This window comes from Meriones unguiculatus, chromosome 12 (genome assembly GCF_030254825.1).
Source record: "Meriones unguiculatus strain TT.TT164.6M chromosome 12, Bangor_MerUng_6.1, whole genome shotgun sequence".
In the NCBI taxonomy this organism is placed as follows: domain Eukaryota; kingdom Metazoa; phylum Chordata; class Mammalia; order Rodentia; family Muridae; genus Meriones; species Meriones unguiculatus.
This window is the reverse complement of record NC_083360.1, coordinates 81,538,237-81,555,969: the sequence shown is the minus strand read 5'-3', so window position 1 is coordinate 81,555,969 and position 17,733 is coordinate 81,538,237. Positions and strand designations below refer to the sequence as shown.

Sequence of the window (17,733 nt, the reverse complement as noted above, 5' to 3'; positions counted from 1 at the left end):
ACACAGAAGGAGTAAAAGAAGGTTAGAGAAAAAGATATCTTCATACACAGTAGCAAATAGCCTTCCCAAAGCATCTCTTAGTGGTAAAGCACCTGGGCCAGGTGCTTTGATTTCCCTTTCTCTAAGAATGAAAGTAGCCAGAAGTGCAGTCTCCTCAGATCTTTAACTGTATCAGGCAGTAATGTTTGCTACTTTCATTTTCATATTAAGGAAGCAAACCAGAGATACAGAACATGCTTTTTAAAGACCTTAACCCCTGAACTTCCTAATTCCAGCTCACGTAATTTTCCTTAAACTCACTGGGCACCCCAAGTAAGAAGTAGGTTCAGCAATTGAAGTTTAAACAATTACCAAAAGCCACTAAAGCTAAGTATGAGAGTCAATCAGGAAGAAACACTAATATGGCAGTCTGTAACTATCACTTGTCTCTTTCTTTCTCCACAGTTTCTCTGTGTAGCCCTAGCTGTCCTGGACTCACTTTGTGCTGGTGTAGAACTCACAGAGAGCCACCTGCCTCTGCCTCCCTCGGTGCTGGGATTACAGGCATGCCTCACCACACCCAGCATGACTATCACTCTCATCAGCTCTAAGAATTCATAAAAGTGTGATTCATCTTTGGTTCATTTACTGGATCCTCCAATCTCTCAACTAAAACTGAACATATGATACAGCTTCCTCCATGTCTTTCAGAGCATCTTGCCAACATTTGTCTTATAGGACACATGGAAAAATAAACACTGGAGACTAAATCATGGGTTAAAGGATACGGACTTTGACATTGTGTGTTTGTGTGTATCATGTCTAACAACAGATACACAGACATTATCTGTGTATGTGGGGGTAGGAAGGGGATGGGGGTGTCTCATGTAGCACCCAGAGGTCAAAGGACTTTGGGTGGTCCTACTGTATTAGCACATTATTGTGTTAGGGTATATTCACCTATTCTAGAGAACACACTAGTAGTTTCATCAAAGTCTATATTCTACTAGATATTCCACTGGGATTTCATCCAACTTACATTAGAACATCGTAACGAAGAAGCAGTGTTTTATCCTCCAGGAGTAAGGATATGGAAAAAGAACGACAGAGAACAAAAGCTTTGGGACATATAGCACCTGCTCACAGCTTTCTCTGAGAATCACAGGAATGATACAACTAAGATGTATTTAGTTTATCATGTGCCAGATACTTTGCAAAGTGCTTTGTGTTATCATCTTTTTCTTTTTTAATTTGTTAATTAATTACACTTTATTCACTTGGTATCCCCCCCATAAGCCCCTCCTTCCTCTCCTCCCGACCCCACCCTCCCTCCCCCTTCTTCACGCATGCCCCTCCCCAAGTCCACTGATAGGGGAGGTCCTCCTCTCCTTCCTTCTGATCTTAGTCTATCAGGTCTCATCAGGAGAGGCTGCATTGTCATCTTCTGTGGCCTCGTAAGACTGCTCCTCCCTCAGGGGGAGGTGATCAAAGAGCAGGCCAATCAGATTATGTCAGAGGCAGTCCCTCTTCCCATTACTATGTAACCTACTTGGACATTAAACTGCCATGGGCTACATCTGTGCAGGGGTTCTAGGTTATCTCCATGCATGGTACTTGGTTGGAGTATAAGTCTCTGGGAAGACCCCTGTGTTCAAATTTCTGGTTCTGTTGCTCTCCTTGTGGAGTTCCTGTCCTCTCCAGCTCTTGCTATTTCCCACTTCTTACATAAGATTCCATGCACTCTGCCCAGCATTATCATCTTTTTAAAGATGGAAGCTTAACAACGTTAATTAAGCTATATGCCTATAGCTTAGCAAAGTTAAATTATGAACCCATGTTACCTAACTCACTGGCTTGCTTGCTTACTTACTTATATATCCTTGAAATCTGACCTCATGTTAAATGGTCATCATCCTGATGCAATATGAGATAAGGGCTGAGTAGGTAAGACTATAAGGAATAAAGACAAGGATAAAGGTGAATAAAAACAGATATAACATTACAGTGTACTTTAGGAAATAAGCTGTGTAAACACTATAGTAAAAAGTGGGCAGTCATATCTGTGTAAGCTAACTGGACACTGGCTGAAGTTTAAAAGAACAGGCTATTTAAAAGACGAACACCAGGGGCTAAAAAGATGGCTCAGTGATTGTTGTAGAGGATCAGGATTTGGTTCCCAGTACCCACATGGAAGCTTACAACTGTCTCTAACTCCAATTCCACAAAATCTGACACCTTCTTCTGGCCTCCCTGCACAGATACCAGGTACACATGTGGTGTAACACACATGCTCACAGGCAAAATACCAATGATATGCATTAAAAAGAGAAAGAGAGGGTCAAACACTGTCACTGGAATGAAGTCAAGACAGGAAGACTAAAGCCATCAAACACTGACACACTATAGTATTGTTAAGATCAGAGTAGCATCAGCTTCCTGGTTGCAGAAGAGATGACTCTTCTCTCATGAATGTGGCACAGATGCAAACTTCCACAGCATGGCCATCTGGTGGATGGGCACAGTGTTCTTCACTCATCTACTATACAAAAATGGACTTAGCAATAGGGTTTACAAATAGAGGAGATAAGCCCCAAGGGAACACACCTAGATTTGACTAAAGGCAAGCTAAGAGTAGTGATTAATATGACAAACTACAAAAAAAAAATAGCCAGTAAACTTCTTTTACAATTTTCATGATGGGGTGTCTTTTATATTTATATAATTTAACCTGTGTGTACTGTGAGGTCCCAAAACAAACTCAAGGCCAATGGCTAATTGTGGTGTCTATTAGCATACAAAGTTCATGCTAGCCTCAGGCTCTCTCTAGCATCACAAGTACTTAAGTACTGCCTCCTCTCAGCACGTCTCACCAGAACAAAGGCAGGCAAAGTTATTGGTGCACGCCTTTAATCCCAGCACTTGGTAGGCAGATGCAGGATCTCTGTGAGCTCCAGGAGAGGCAAGGCTACAAAGAAACCATGTCTTGAAAAGCCAAAAAGCCACCAAACATCTGAACTTTGGGTAAAAAGAACATGCAGAAGACCCTGAAGAGAAATGGAGCACAGGGATGAGCAGAGAGCAGAGAGAATGGTAAACTGTGCAGGCACCAATGAAAAAAGGTTCCAAAACGAGAAAGAACAACTGACAGAGAAATGTCAAAGGTGACCCTGACAGCAAAAGCCAGATACAATCTAAGACTTTAATTAAATAGAGGAAAATGGTGACATTTAAAATGTTTAGCACTTTGAAGAGGGTAAATAAAAGAAAAGGCCCATAAGAGAAATTCAGGATTCTTTCACAGTCCATTTCTGATACAGATTAGGATGTTTTACCAAAAATTACTACTGAATTTCATTATTTTACACAATGAAGTTGTTTTAAAGCCTCAACTGAAAATTTAAACACCCCACCTACGGTCATAACAAATTTTCTAGCGTAAGCAAAGTCTCCAGTGTCCGCCTCACCATGTGCTACACTGCTTCACCGCAAGTGAAAGTCATTTACCCTCGCAAGATCCTCTATTTCAGAACTGAAGTTTGTCTCTCCTTCCATCATTTCTTCTTCTTCTAATGTTCGCTCATCATCAAAATCATGAACCAGCATGTCAGCTGATGGATCAAACTCATGGTCCTCTGATGTTGCTGAGCCTCCTGGTAAAGAACATTTCCAGATATATGGTAAACCAAATTCAGTGCATCTTACCAATGTCATTTTAGTAAATACTGCTTATTTGAGACTAGATGTTTGCCAAAAAGGGCCAGGAAAAAAAACAAAAAAAAAAAAACAAAACAGACACAACAAATATGATTTTGCTTTAAAAAATTATCTTTACTTATACCCACTTGGAAAAAGCTCTTGCGAGAAACTTTGCCATGGCTCACCCTGTATGTTTATTTCCATTGGAAAATGGGGTAGAATATTTGTAACTTAAAAAAAAAAAACTTTGTTGTAAACTCCTAAACAGTAAACTCAAGTTATAAAAAAAAAAAAAAAAAGAGCTCTCTCAAGTAAGAATGGTCTTTTTTTGTGGGGGGGGGGAACAAACAAACAAACAAACAATTTTTAACCACCTTATTTGAGTCTCTCTGAAAATACAGTCATGTACCACAGAATGAACTTGAGGTAAATGACAGGCTGCATGCATTACAGTCGCTACGCCACATATTCTAGGCATGTGGTAGGCTTGCAGAGGTATGCTCTAAAACACCTACACAACCACCTGAGTTTATCAGCATGTTGCTGTTAAACAACACTTGTCTGTCCAGTGAAAATATACATGTACCATCCTAGCACTGCCTTGAAAACATATTCTAATACTTGAGTAATTCTCTTGAATTTATGCGGTTGATTTTGAGCTGCAATAACTCGCAAATTATAAGGAAAAAAGTATTAAGACAATACATAAAATTTTTATCAAAGGCAATACAAATAATTCAAAGGAACTGATAAATCCTAATCAATATTTAGCCTGGTATGGGGGAATATTATCAGATTCAATAGTGTTACACTCAAATAGATTAGGGATATGTGTGTTCTGAAGAAGTTTCCCACATTCTGATTGCTTCCAAACTAAGACTTTGGTTTGCAAAAGCACAGCTTGCTTATATATGTGTCATTTAACATTGGAAAAAAATCTTTTTATCAGATAAAATTATTAAGGGTTGCATTAAAAGACACACCAACACCCTTATTTCACTCTATGTAAGACAATCAGTAAGTAAAATAAGAAACCAGGGCATACCAATGGATCAGGATTCTTTAGTCAACTCCGACAATTTTCAGAACATTTCTTACTATATGCCAAATAGTATGGCAACTTTTAATAAACATCTTAATCCTCATGCAGTGGTATGAAGTGGGTATTATCACCCCACTTTCATGGGGGAGAGAGGAGAAAGATTCAAGGCTTAAAGAATGTAAGTAGCACTTCTAAATATAGGACCAGTAGTGACAGCAAAGCTACAACTGAGTTCTAACTATAACTTTAACTACTGTACCCCAAACTTCCTCAACATCCTCTGCATATCTTGTCTCAAACAACACTGGAGGAGAATCCAAGTTTACTCACATGTGTGACCTGTAGGCCAACAGATGGCAAAGCACCTAGCAGAAACAATGTTTTCTGAGAAGTATTTGAACAATGATATTGAATATAAAGTAAGCATAATGCCAAATCCAATTTTATTTTACACATTTTAATGAAAATAGGTTATTAATCATTATGCAAATTTCAGAATGATTTGTATAAAAAAACAGAAAAGCATCCTGTTTTAATCTCTTACAGACTGTCTTAATTTTTTTGGGTACCCAGCAGTGGTTGAACTACTGGACAGCATGGTTCCTGTGAGAGCACAATTTAAGAGTCAGTAACTTTGGGAATTTTTTTCTTTGGAGACACTTAGCAGTAATCAATGAAGTATTCTCATAGAGGAGGATACACTTTATTCACCCTTGCAAACAGAAAGACCTTTTTAAAAACAAAAAAGCTCTATTACGAGAGCTGGAGAGATTGTTCAGCAGTTAAGAGCACTGGCTGCTCTTGCAGAGCACCTGGGTCCAGTTTTTAGTACCCACCTGGTAGCTCACAGCCATCCTTAAATCAAGTTCTAGGGGATTCTTCTCCTGAAACCCATGAGCACATGTGCACAGTACATATACATGCACATACAGGCAACACACCCATCCACATAAAAAGTTTACATCTCCATCTCTCTCCTTAGACTTTATTAACCTAAACATAATATAGTTCTTATAGAGTATAGATATTGCCCAAAATAACTGTGCTAAGTTTTAACTACTCACTGTTATACTCTTATCCTCCTAAGCATTTCCAAACTCATTAGTACACAGCACCAAGTCATGAGTATCTTATTACTTACCTGAAGTCTCTTACTTATCTTTGTCATGTTCTACTTTAAGACCTGTCACCTCACTCCCCCACTATACTAAATGCCAAAGTGTAAATGAGCTTCTCTTTTTATTCTAAGTCCTTTCTCAGATACAAACCTTATATAAACTTGAAATTTCAGCTATTTTCTTGCCTTAAACTGATGTTTGTTTTATATGAGTTCTTATTTGTAGGTAGCAAATAACCATCCTATTATTGTCTGCCAGATGCTAGAACCATTATTATGACAGTGTCTTTGAGGGGAAGCGCAATAATAAGGATGTCTTTTGCTTTGTGCAAGTATCTTGTTGTTAAGATAAACCACTGCTTTGTCATCTACTTTCGGACTACTAAATGGTATCTTTTCAAAAGCACAAAGACAACTAGGTTAGAGTGTATGCCTATTTAATCACCTAAAAAAAAGAACAAAAAAACTTCCTCCTCCTATAACTCTCACATATAATGGTTTTGTACTGTGCCTGCACTTTGAATGATGCTGACTGTATCTATATATAAGTCATTTAGCACAATCACGTGACTGACTGCTAGCACTGATTTCCAGGTACAGATGACATGAAGAGCAGCACATGAGGCTTCTATCCTTAATTCTATCAACTTCAGTAATTCTATAATTGTGCATAGCAATAAACGCTCCTCCTGCCAAATGCATAGTATTTCTAAACTTATTGATGAATGTCTTGAAAAAATCTAGAGCCTAGTGAATCTGCAACCTTACATGAACAGACACTGGGAACCAGTGAATTTTATTTCTGTGGTTTGGAAAAAAAAATAGTGGAAATATTCATTTCTATATTCCACAACCATTATAGTGATATAACATGTTTCTGATATCAAGTTGCTTCTAAATTCTACCATCCACTCATTTAAAAGCAGTCACAAAGACCAATTACTTTACTCTTCTTCGGCATACAGACAAAGGGAGATATTCTTAGCTGAAATGAAGATAAGGAAATAGTACAGGGAACACTCAGGTTGTTTAGATTTAATCCAATTTCCAGAACATAACTTATGTCCATGAAAAGCATCCTGGAGTAAAAAGGACTATTCGTGTTAAACACATTAAAAAAAAAAAAACTTCCTAAAAATTACAATACAAATATTGATTGTCCTAAAAATTACAATACAAATATTGATTGCTTCAATATTCAAAATTCAGCAATGCAATGCTAAATATTTGCTAAGTATTCAATATGTAAGATATTTTCAAACAAAACACACTTCAGAGGGCTTCCTTCCGAGAAGTAAAACAATGCGTAGGGTATTGAAGGGCAAATACAAAAGTCCTAGATGAGCAGGTAAGAGCATATATAACCTACTCTACTGAGACCTTAGAACAAAACCTTATGTTTGCAACACAACTCCTGCTGAATGTTGACCTTTCTTTACTACGGCCCTCATTGGTAAATGCACCAACAGTTTTGTTTTGTTTTTTTTTCTCAAAATGTTTTGAGTATCATTAAGCTAAATGACTCCTTTACAAAGCATTATTTCATATACTTCCAATGAAATAACAATTTTAAGAAATGCATAAAGAATTACATAAGAAATAAAGCAATTGAAAGAGTGGAAGGGAGGGAAGAGGAAAGAGAGACAGAGAGGGAGCAAGAGCCCAAACAGGAGGACGAACTCGCAGCAGCCTCACCTGTACTTTCATGGGCAGTCAAACATTTCATCCATTTCTTTTTCCCCAGAAAAAAGAAGCATTCAGAAGAAAAGCAAGTCAGATAACAGTCTAGCTCCTCTAGCCTTTATCTTAACAGGACAAACATTAGTTAAACAGGATGATAAAAACACATAAAAATACTTACCTGGACTTGAAGACTCAACAGATGGCTGAGGGGAAAAGAAAACAAATTAGCATTTTTGTGTAGTACACCTTCATACACATTATAAGAACTATTCTGACTAACGACACCAAAAACTACAGTAAGTTTTGTGGGGTTTTTTGCTTTTTTTTTTTGTTTGTTTGTTTGTTTATATGTTTTTCAAGACAGGGTTTCTTTGTGTAGTCCTAGACTTGCTTTGTAGATCAGGCTCGCCCCAAACTCACAGATATCTGCCTGCCTCTGCCTCCCCGAGTGCTGGTATTACAGGCATGTGCCACCACACACCCAGCTAAAACTACAGTAAGTTTAGATATCTAACATAAACTAAACTTTTTCATATAATTCTTTCCCTTTCATTATGCTTAAACCCAAAGAAAAACCTGAAACATTCTTGGATTCAGAAGCAAAAAGGGTAATATGGAATTAATTCAGATTTTAAAGCAAATACAGGGGGCTAAAGAGATGGCTCAGAAGCTGCTCTTCCAGAGGTCCTGAGATCAATTCCCAGCAACCACATGGTGGCTCACAACCATCTATGATGAGATCTGTTGCCCTCTTCTCGTGTGCAGGTGGACAAGCAGACAGAATATTTTAAACATAAATAAATAAGTAGTCTTTTTTTGTTTTTAAGTAAATACAGTCCTCAAAAATATAGGTGAATTAAGAGGTATGGTTTTAGAGTTTAAAATCTTCGGAAACAGATTTCTCCTATTTATACTAAAATAACTATTTACAAGTTTGCTAACAAGATGGTCTGCAAAGCTTTAAAAAATCAATTACGAAACAGGAGGTAGAAGGACAACACTACCCTACCACCACCACCACTTAGGGACTGAACCCAGAGCTTAACACACACAGCAGGCAGGTCTGTGACACCCGGCCTCAGGGTACCGGGTGCAGAGCTTACAGATGGGCAGCACTACCCTACCCTACCACTGCACACTCACTAACAGAACCATCAAGGGAAAAACATGAAGATAAAATCGGTAGCAAATACTTTCACTAATATTGCCATTTGAGGGTGTGGCTCTTCTACCTCAGATTAATTTACAGTTACAAACGAGGCATCTTCGAACATTAACTCCTTCTAGACAAACCCAGCAACTTGGGAGACCTTCAATGCCAGTTCAACCAGAGCTACCTATGGATACTGTGAGAAGGCAGAAGTCACTAGCAAAAGTGGGAGTGTGTTATTAAGAGTTATTTCTCCTACTAAACCTAACAGGGCTGAGAGGCAAGTCAATAAACAAATGAGAAAAGTGTTCAGTTTTCAAGCGCCAGGGATTTAAGACAGATCTCTGTGATGTAGTTTGGTTCCATTTTGAAACCTGCCTATGTCAAGGTCCTGTCAGAAGTTCAGCTTTCCAGATTCCAGCAGCGACCTATGCTGGCTTCTTTTGAGGCACACTTTTTCAAAGGTCCAATTTCTACCTCTAAACCTTTGTTAAGTGAATAATGCATTCCTTCAGCATGGCTTTTCTAACATCATCATCATCAAACAAACACCAACAGTGTAGACAGCATTATGTATTTCCTATGCCACACCGTCATCATTTAAAAGTTACCAAGCCAGAGCAGTCAATAGATTTGTTTGGTTTCTCTGATGAGAAGCTGGAGAGCAGGATGCCACAGAAATAATACTATAACCATAAAAAGGGCAGAGCTACAGAGTTCTGACGTGAAATGGGTGTATGCACCACATGTTATCCAGCAAATCAACATTTTGAAACCTCAATCCTAACTATACGACTAACCTTTGGACAATGACTTCATTTGGTGCCAAGTGGATCAGTACTATAGAAAAGCCCTTTTTCTACTCCTTTCATACTCCTTTTCTTTTTAAAGTAAATGTCGGAAACAAATATATATAGCATAAACAATAACCAGTTTCTTATGGATTAGGATACAAACAGAAATAGCTTCTGGACATTATTTTTTTTAACATACCAAACTTCTTACAGTATTCTGATTTAAAAAAAAAAAAAGCTTTCTGAAATCAAGTGTGGTGGCACACCTTTAATTCTGGCACTCAGGAGACAGAGAAGCAGACAGAGCTTGGAGAGTCTGAGGTCAGTTTGGTCTACAGAGAGTTCCAGGCCAGCCAGAAATATACAGTGAGACCCTATCTCAAAGCGGGGGTGGGTGTGAGGGTGGGAGGAAGAGAAGTGGTAACTACTACTGGACATGAAAAGGTTTAATGGCATTAGCTATTATAATGATAACAGGACACGGAATATGGAAGCTGAATACTTCATTTCTAAGAAGCCTTTCTGCAGCAGTAAATGACAATACCATACTGAAGAATATTATCAACAAATACTTGGCAGCAGGAAGTTTAGAAAAGGCCCCAAATACTTTCTATTCCTTAAGATCCCTATGTTTAGAGGCCCAGCACCATTACTGAACACGGGGTACTCCACTGAACACATGTGTTAATATTCGGAGAGAGCTAATATTGTCAGACATCCTAGACTTGACGGAAGGAAGCGCTTATAAGCTGGAGAGGAACAGGACACACTAAGTGTCTACATATTTTAGTATTTTATGTCACAAATAAAATTTTATCAGTTTAAGAGGGAAGGATGAGATTAGTTTGCTATAACTTAACTGCATTAAGTTAAATCAAAGAATACTTGCTGAAAACAAGCATTTTAAAAGTTCTTAGTGTACGCAAGACTTACTCGAATGAACTTTTATTGAGATGAAACTGACTTTAATATCACAATATATGAGTTTCAATGTCGAATGAAAGCATTTTTATAGACATTAAAGAGAACAGCAGAATTTATATTCATAGTGTTACACATTCTCAAATGGAATTGCTTTAATTTAATCATAAACATGGCATTATCAGCACCTATTCTGTCCACTCGTTTCACACAACGGTACACTCAGGCTATGCACTGAAAAGATGGAGGTTCCACCGTGGTGGTGAAGGCAGAGCTGAGGAAGTTCCTCACTCTGGATCCCCCTATACTGCACACGTCTAAGAAAGTCAATCCTCTGTCCCCTATTTCTTTCCTCACTACTTTCTATTTCTAGAATGTTTTTACCAGATCAAACCATGCTTAAAATATAAAAACTGGTATTATCTTCACAAAAAGTTATGTTTCTTTAGGAACGTAACTTAAATTGTTATTGTTAAAGATTTAACAATTTCTTCCAAGACAGGCCAAATCATTTGCCATTTTAAAAAATATTTTACGAACATAAGCAAAACATAGAATTAAAATGTCTTTAAAATACACTCACACATTATTGCTAAAAAATTACGAATGACTGTAACGACTCAGATCTTTTACTAGCATCAATAGAGCCTACCATTATACCATCAGGATATATTTGTGTGTGTTTGTGTGTGTTATTACCATAGCTTGTTCAGAGAAGAGTCCAGTAAAATTTTAAAATTCATTATTTACATAGTTTAGAAATGGTATATGGTTCTTCCAAGTAACAGAACACCATGATGAGACAGATTCTATGTTTGGGCTAAAAGAGAAAATATCAAAAAAAAATATTGGGAGTTTAATTAAATCAATAACAGCAGCTATCTCCATGGAATGAGTCAGGAGGCAGAGGGTTTTTCCACTTTATATTCTGGAATTTTTAATTGTTTTCATACATTACTTAATTGTTTTAATGAGGAGTATCTTATGGAATTATAAGTCTTAAAATATTTTTTAAAAAACTAGTACTTTTTACTATTTAGTAATTATTAATTTTAAGAAGTTACAGTCTGCTTTGTTAATACACATTTACATGGGATAGAAAACATTACAACTAGGTAGAAGACATCAAAAGATAAAAACAGGCTAAAATAAAAGCAGAAGCTCTACTATACTGCTCCAGTACAACTCCCCATTCCAGGTACATGATTTTTGCTCTCATCTCAATGCTTCAACTGTGTTCAAGTCTTTTTTGCACTTCTCTAAAACAGAAAACCCTAGTTTGTGAGACAGTCAAAGAACTGTAACAAAAAGACTAAGTAGAATATTACTACTATTTTTATAAAAATTAATGTTGTCAAAAGATTCACTGTATCCTCAATCTCTGTGACTTTCCCCCCAAAACAATTTTATCACCATTTCTTTAAGTGTTGCCATCACTTTCTTAGGAAGGTGGAAGAGAAATCAGATTCATGAAGGATAGAGGTAATAGGCTGAGGGAGTTAGGAAACTCTATTCTAGGATGCTCAATGCAGAGATACCATGTAAAGGCTTACCACACCACTCTCCTCCGCAGAGATGTATGTCAATTAAACGTGTCTACTCTCAGGAACGCCACTACCATCCAGACAACTTGAAGTTGAAATCAGGAAGCTTACTACAGCAGCAATACTTCTGAAGGTATAATGGCATTATGGAAGATAAGCACCAGGAACCCAGAAGCCTGGGTTTGAGAGTTGACTGCTGCACACCCTAATTTGTGTTATGTGGACAAAATGCATAAACCCTAATCAGTTTCATTTTCTCTATGGGAGAAAGTCTTAAACTTCTTTAAGTTCCTTTGAAACCTAGGTTTACTTTCATTATGCATTACTCAAAATGCAGCTAAAGTTTAATATTGTTTTCTGACTTGATTTTTTAAATTATGACTACAGGAAAGACAATTTTTGTTGGCATAAAGCTATTGTGTGGTACTGTTTTAGAAACACACACACACTTTTAAAAGTTACACAGAAAAGCCCAATCAACAGTTTACTCACTGCAATGAATTTCGAGGCCATTTGCTAATCTTTTGAAACCATATGATACATGATTTGAACATCAAGCAGGAAATTTTCATATAGCTGTTTATTTCCATAAAGACATACTTATGCTTCATTGGCAGCGTTTGCATCTAAATTATATGGAAAATTAGTTTCACTAACATTACCTTAAATTAACTCACTGTTTTTATGTCTCCCACCTAGGTTATTAAGTATGCTGAATCTTAGTCCCACCAAATTAAGCATTTCAAGACTCATGCAGCACAGGAGTTCCCGACTATCTGGACATCTTCACAGAACAAATAATAATCAAAGAAAATAAAACTCATCACCACTATAGAGAATTACAGTTTAAATCCACTGCTCTGAAAGAGGGGAAACTAATACTGAAGAGAAACAGAACACAATCCGATTTCCTTAAAAACAACACAAAACGAAATAAAAGTAAACTCAAATAATGCTAAGAAGGAAATGTTTCTTTAAGAGAAATGGATGGACAGATGTGATATTAAGTAAACGTATTATTATCTAAAATATTTACTTTAATACATTAAGCAAGTCCATTTAAATGTTTTGTTTGTTACAGAAGTAAGGTTCAGGTGAAAAAAAATAGATATTAAATTGTACTGTGGCTCTTTTTTTCATTAAAAATCCCTGTATGTTTACATACTCTGAAATCACTGACAAAATTCTTTGATCCAAAGGTCCCCGCACCATATTCCTTAAAAAGCCCTAAGGATCAACTATTCCTCCCTGTTTTTTTCTCTTCACTTACTTCGTAAAACCGTGACTACTCTGTAATTTCCTCCCTTTCAGTATAACTGAGAACCTCCTTTAGTAATTCTACCGTAAGTAACCTTAAGGGATATTAAGCACTGAGAAATATTACCAAAAAGGAGAGCAAGATATAATCCTCTGTGCATATTAAGTACATTTCAATGTTACCACAATTGAATAACCACTAAACATACCTAATATAAACTCACAAAGATGATCAGAGCAGCATAAAAAAAGAACTTTTTAAATCATATTTAATGCCATTTATAGTTACAAATCAAGGGTTTTTTTTCCCCTAGAAAAACAAGGTCAAGATCATTCTCTGAAATAGAAGAGAACAACGTAAGTCTACAAGCAAAATACTTAAAAAAAGATTTTTTGGAGCCGTGCTTCTTCAATAAGCTTCAAATCTCTGTCCATTAGCACAGTTGTTTAGATTGCAAATTGTTTTTTACTATATACATCATAAAGAATAACCCTATGAACAGTCTATATAGACGTAAGCAAAAACATTTTCAACCAATCATCCATCTTTCCACATTTTTTCCCAAAACTTCTGTTCTTAAAAAGACTCAATTATTAAAGAATTGAGACAAGGAAAACCATAATTGTACTTTTCTTCTCCTACTTTAGCATATTCTTGTTGACACATAAAGTTCTTTAACTCTCTAAATTCACCAGACTCCTGGGTTCTAGTCTACACAGCCAAAGCAAAGAGCAACCTATAGGCAAGTGAAGAACATAAAACATATACCAGTTATTAAATAAATGCAATGAAACCAAAAGTCAAGTTCTGAAAACTGTCCCATCGAGGTGTTCCTGCAAACCATAAACATTCTATCCCTCCTGAATACCAGGAACCAGGAAGAAATAGCCAGTATCAGCACACTTCTCCCCTTTTCACAGTAATGCAACCCCCTTGAACTTCTAAAACAAGGAAAAATGCATGCTGGCAGCCAACCTTTTAGGAAAGGTTTCTTTAAGTTTCAATATTTTCTCATCAATAACTTACTGCAAGGTACGACTACACAGCATAGACAGAGGCCACAGCACAGTGCAGCAGCTCAACACCCTACTGTGCGTATCTAGTGGGTTTTCAGCAAATAGGAGTCCAGTGGAGGTTACCTGATAAGAGATGCCTGAAAATCCTACTTTAGACTCTACTTCCTCTTGTAGCTCAGGAGCCAGACCTCAACAGAAATGAGGTCCAGGAAAAGCCTTAGGCTAGGGGATCAGGCCCAGACACATTTAAATGAAATAAAAGTAATGTGTTCGCTCAACTCCTGTCCTGCAATTCTTTAAGGAAGAGGTAAAAAATGAAAACAGACCTATGCCTCTTAGCTGGAAGCCAGTAACATTAAGTGTTTTTAATTCTGGAAGCAAGCATCCCCCTACCATAAAATCTCTTTCTCTAACAGCCAAAAACAAATAAATGACATGAATATAAAGGCCATTCTATAACGGAAACACAATAGCCTAAAAGCTACTCCAGGAAGCTTGACTGGTACATGAAGGGCCGGCCGCATCACCATCTTAGTTTCAGTACTCCAAGGTGTTAAGGTTATTATGTATAAACACCAGTAGCCAGCAGCTACTTCATTTAGCAAATAAATGAGTTAAAAACTGAGAGCTAAGTGGTAAATAAAAGCCATCAACTTCCTCAATCTATTTTTGGGTGCCTTTGACAGAAAAGTATGAAAACGTTTGGCAATCTTAATGCTATCACTCAAGTATTTATACGATTTGCCTCAACAGAGATCCAAAAAGTCCAAATATAACAATATGAACCCACGGGGGGGGGGGGGCGGATAACAAATTTCATGGATAAAAATTAAACAAAGCTAAACCACAGAACTGATGTTTAAAGGGCTTAAAACCAGACACAATGATAAAATTTCCTATAGAACATTCTAAGTTCTAATTACTGCAACTTGTCTGCCTGCCCATCTGAGCTCATGAACAAGAGAACTTGTTTACTAAGAAACGCAGCGAAAGCTGGGGAGGGATGTGGCTCAGTGGTAGATGCTTGCTTATCTGCCTTGCATAAGACCCTTGGGTTTTATCCTGAGCAGAGGGACAAGAGAAACAAGAAAAGCTTCCTCCAAAAAGAAAGATAAAGGGGAAATAAATAGGCAGCTTTGATTTGAAAGTGTTTGTTGTTTTTTTGTGTTTTTTTTTTTTTTTTTTTTTCTTTTCAAGAAAAAAACCAAGCCAGTTCAGGAGGCAGAGGGTGGAAAAGAAACTTAAGAGGTTCTGCTTGGGTAAGAGTCCCCAGCTTGAAGCTGGATAGGGCCTACTGGGTTAATTTCTTCTGCTCACCTCTCCACTATCAAGAAAATCACTCATCACAGGCGGGCCAGCCTGCTGTCCCCGCACCTAGCCTGCAGGTCAGCAGCCGCCAGGCGCGGGGTGGCGTGGGCTGACGGGAGCATCGACGCCTGGGCTCGAGAGGGAAGAAAGTTCGCGGGAGCAGGTAGCGAGGAGTCCGCGGGCCGCGCGGGCCGGCCGGCGAAGTTGCGCCACGGGCGGCTTCCGGACGGGCGCCCTCGCCTGTGCTCCTCACACTGCAGCCGCCTCCCAACTGCCTCAAGTCCGACGGCGCCTCCGCACCCAACTAAGTTTCGTGGAGCCCGGCCGGGCGGCCGGGCCGGACAACAGGTGGGCAGCGGCGCCGCAGGCCCGCCCGGGCAGGCCCGCGCAGCCCGCCCGCAGCCCTCCGTCCAGGCCCCGCCGGGGAGGGGCGCTCGTTCTTACCTCCGCCATGTTGGCCGCGCCACCGGGTCACATCGCCGCGGCGGGTCGCGGCCAGAACCCGGATGTGCGCCTGGGCCGCGGGGCTCCCGCCGCCGTCTCCGCCGCCGCCTCGGCGGGAACGCGCAGGAGCCGCCCGAGCGCGCCACCACACCCCGCTCCGCCCCCTCGCGGCGCCCCGCTTGACGGGACGGGAGGGAGGGAGGGAGGGAGGGAGGGAGGGAGGGAAGAGACGAGCGGGCGCGCGCGGACCTGGGCGCGCGCGGCCCCGAGGCCGCCGTCCCCGGGGAGCGCGCGAGGGGCGGGCCGGGGCGGGCAGGAGTGCAGCCTCTTAGGCACCGGCCGTGCTCGAGCGGGAGGGCCAGAAGGGGGCCCGCGGGGTACTCACAATGAAGGCGGAAAATAACTACTCTACACGTCGGTCACTTCTGACATGCTTTTGCTAGAAAACTGAGGTCGTCCCGACGCAACGGCGGCACGAAGCGTGCTCTGACAAATACTTCCCCTGGTGATTCCCGGCAAGGAAACCCCAATTGCCCAACAGGCAGGGGGCAAAGATGAAGAGCACAGAATGTTACATTCCTCACTTTTTGGGATGCCAGTGACAACCCGGCTCTGCAATGGATGAATTTTTGCACAACTACACGAAAGTTTCAAATGAAAAGTAATGAAAAGCTGCTCTTCGATGGATGTCTACTTGACTGTACGGACACAGAACCTACTTATTTGCAACGCCTACAATACTTGCAGCTAGAAAGTTTGTTTTAATGCACTGGACTAGAGCTGCTACCTGGCCTTGGAATCCATACCGATAATGGTAGGGGTCAATGACTTAATCCAGTTTCCTTAAGTAGAGAATTTAGGCAGACATTAAAATAAGGAGTAAGGTTTTTTTTTTCCCAAAAGACAAGCTTTTTTCCTACCAAAATCAATCAGTTAAATGATACTCATTACCTCTAAGTAATAAACCATAATTAAAAATACACTGTACAAATGTGTACACGCAAACCTTTCTTAAACTTCACGCTTATAATGCAATATGGAGGAATGCTGATTTCTTAAATTACTTCTGTTTTCTTAAAAATTCTAGATTCCATTAAGCCTTTTCCCATTCTTAAAACACTGAACACGAACCTGAAAGTCTTAAGCCTGATAACAATTTGTGCATGAATCAACTGCATTTACAGGTAAATGAAGTAGCTGCCAAGCGAAGGGACATTACCTTGTAATTTGACAGGAAAAGAATCCAGAGACAGTCTGTAAACCAATTAAACATAAACATCTGATGCACATTTTCTACTGAAAGAAAAGCAAGGGAAAGAAGAGAAAGGAAAACTTTAAGGTTCCCAAATCTACAAACAATTCTTACTATTAACTGCACTGTATAGTATTTTCACTTTATTTTAAAAGATTATTATATAAGCTTCCCCACACACACACACAAATTCCTGGAGGGAAATAAATATTTTAGCACAGCTATAGTTTTATCAAATTAAGACACTACTTTGAACTTTAAAAAAAAAAAATGTCAGTTCCTATCCAAATAATTCTCACTGGATGAAAAAAACGCTGAAGGCAAAGAACAATGAGCATGTGTGGGTCAGAGGGGGCACAGGTAAATAAAGGGCTTAGAGACAGCTGTACTGTGGGGACGTAGGAGGAAAATGGAATGTTAATATATATGGACTTTAGCTGGCCACTAAAGGGAACACAGGGGTATCGTTGAAATTTAATATGAAGGTAAAACTTGTTTTAATCTATTGAATCTTTGCTTCTTCAGTTTA

At 39.0% G+C, this 17,733-nt stretch overlaps 1 protein-coding gene across 18 annotated transcripts in view; it reads right to left on the bottom strand.

Moving 5' to 3' along the window:
* Nucleotides 1-17,733, bottom strand: part of Mier1 (MIER1 transcriptional regulator) — a 50,691-nt gene that overhangs the window by 29,626 nt on the left and 3,332 nt on the right. For 4 of the 18 annotated variants that reach the window (XM_060366029.1, XM_060366026.1, XM_060366032.1 and 1 more), the window contains exons 3-6: nt 17,172-17,245; nt 7,696-7,720; nt 7,530-7,566; nt 3,484-3,629 (exon numbers count right to left, since the gene is read on the bottom strand). In XM_060366029.1, the coding sequence (XP_060222012.1) occupies nt 3,484-3,629; nt 7,530-7,566; nt 7,696-7,720; nt 17,172-17,245 (282 nt within the window). Of the gene's footprint in view, nt 1-3,483; nt 3,630-7,529; nt 7,567-7,695; nt 7,721-15,952; nt 16,097-17,171; nt 17,249-17,733 lie in introns of those variants that run through there. The other 14 variants (XM_060366030.1, XM_060366027.1, XM_060366038.1 and 11 more) reach the window with 8 other exon arrangements.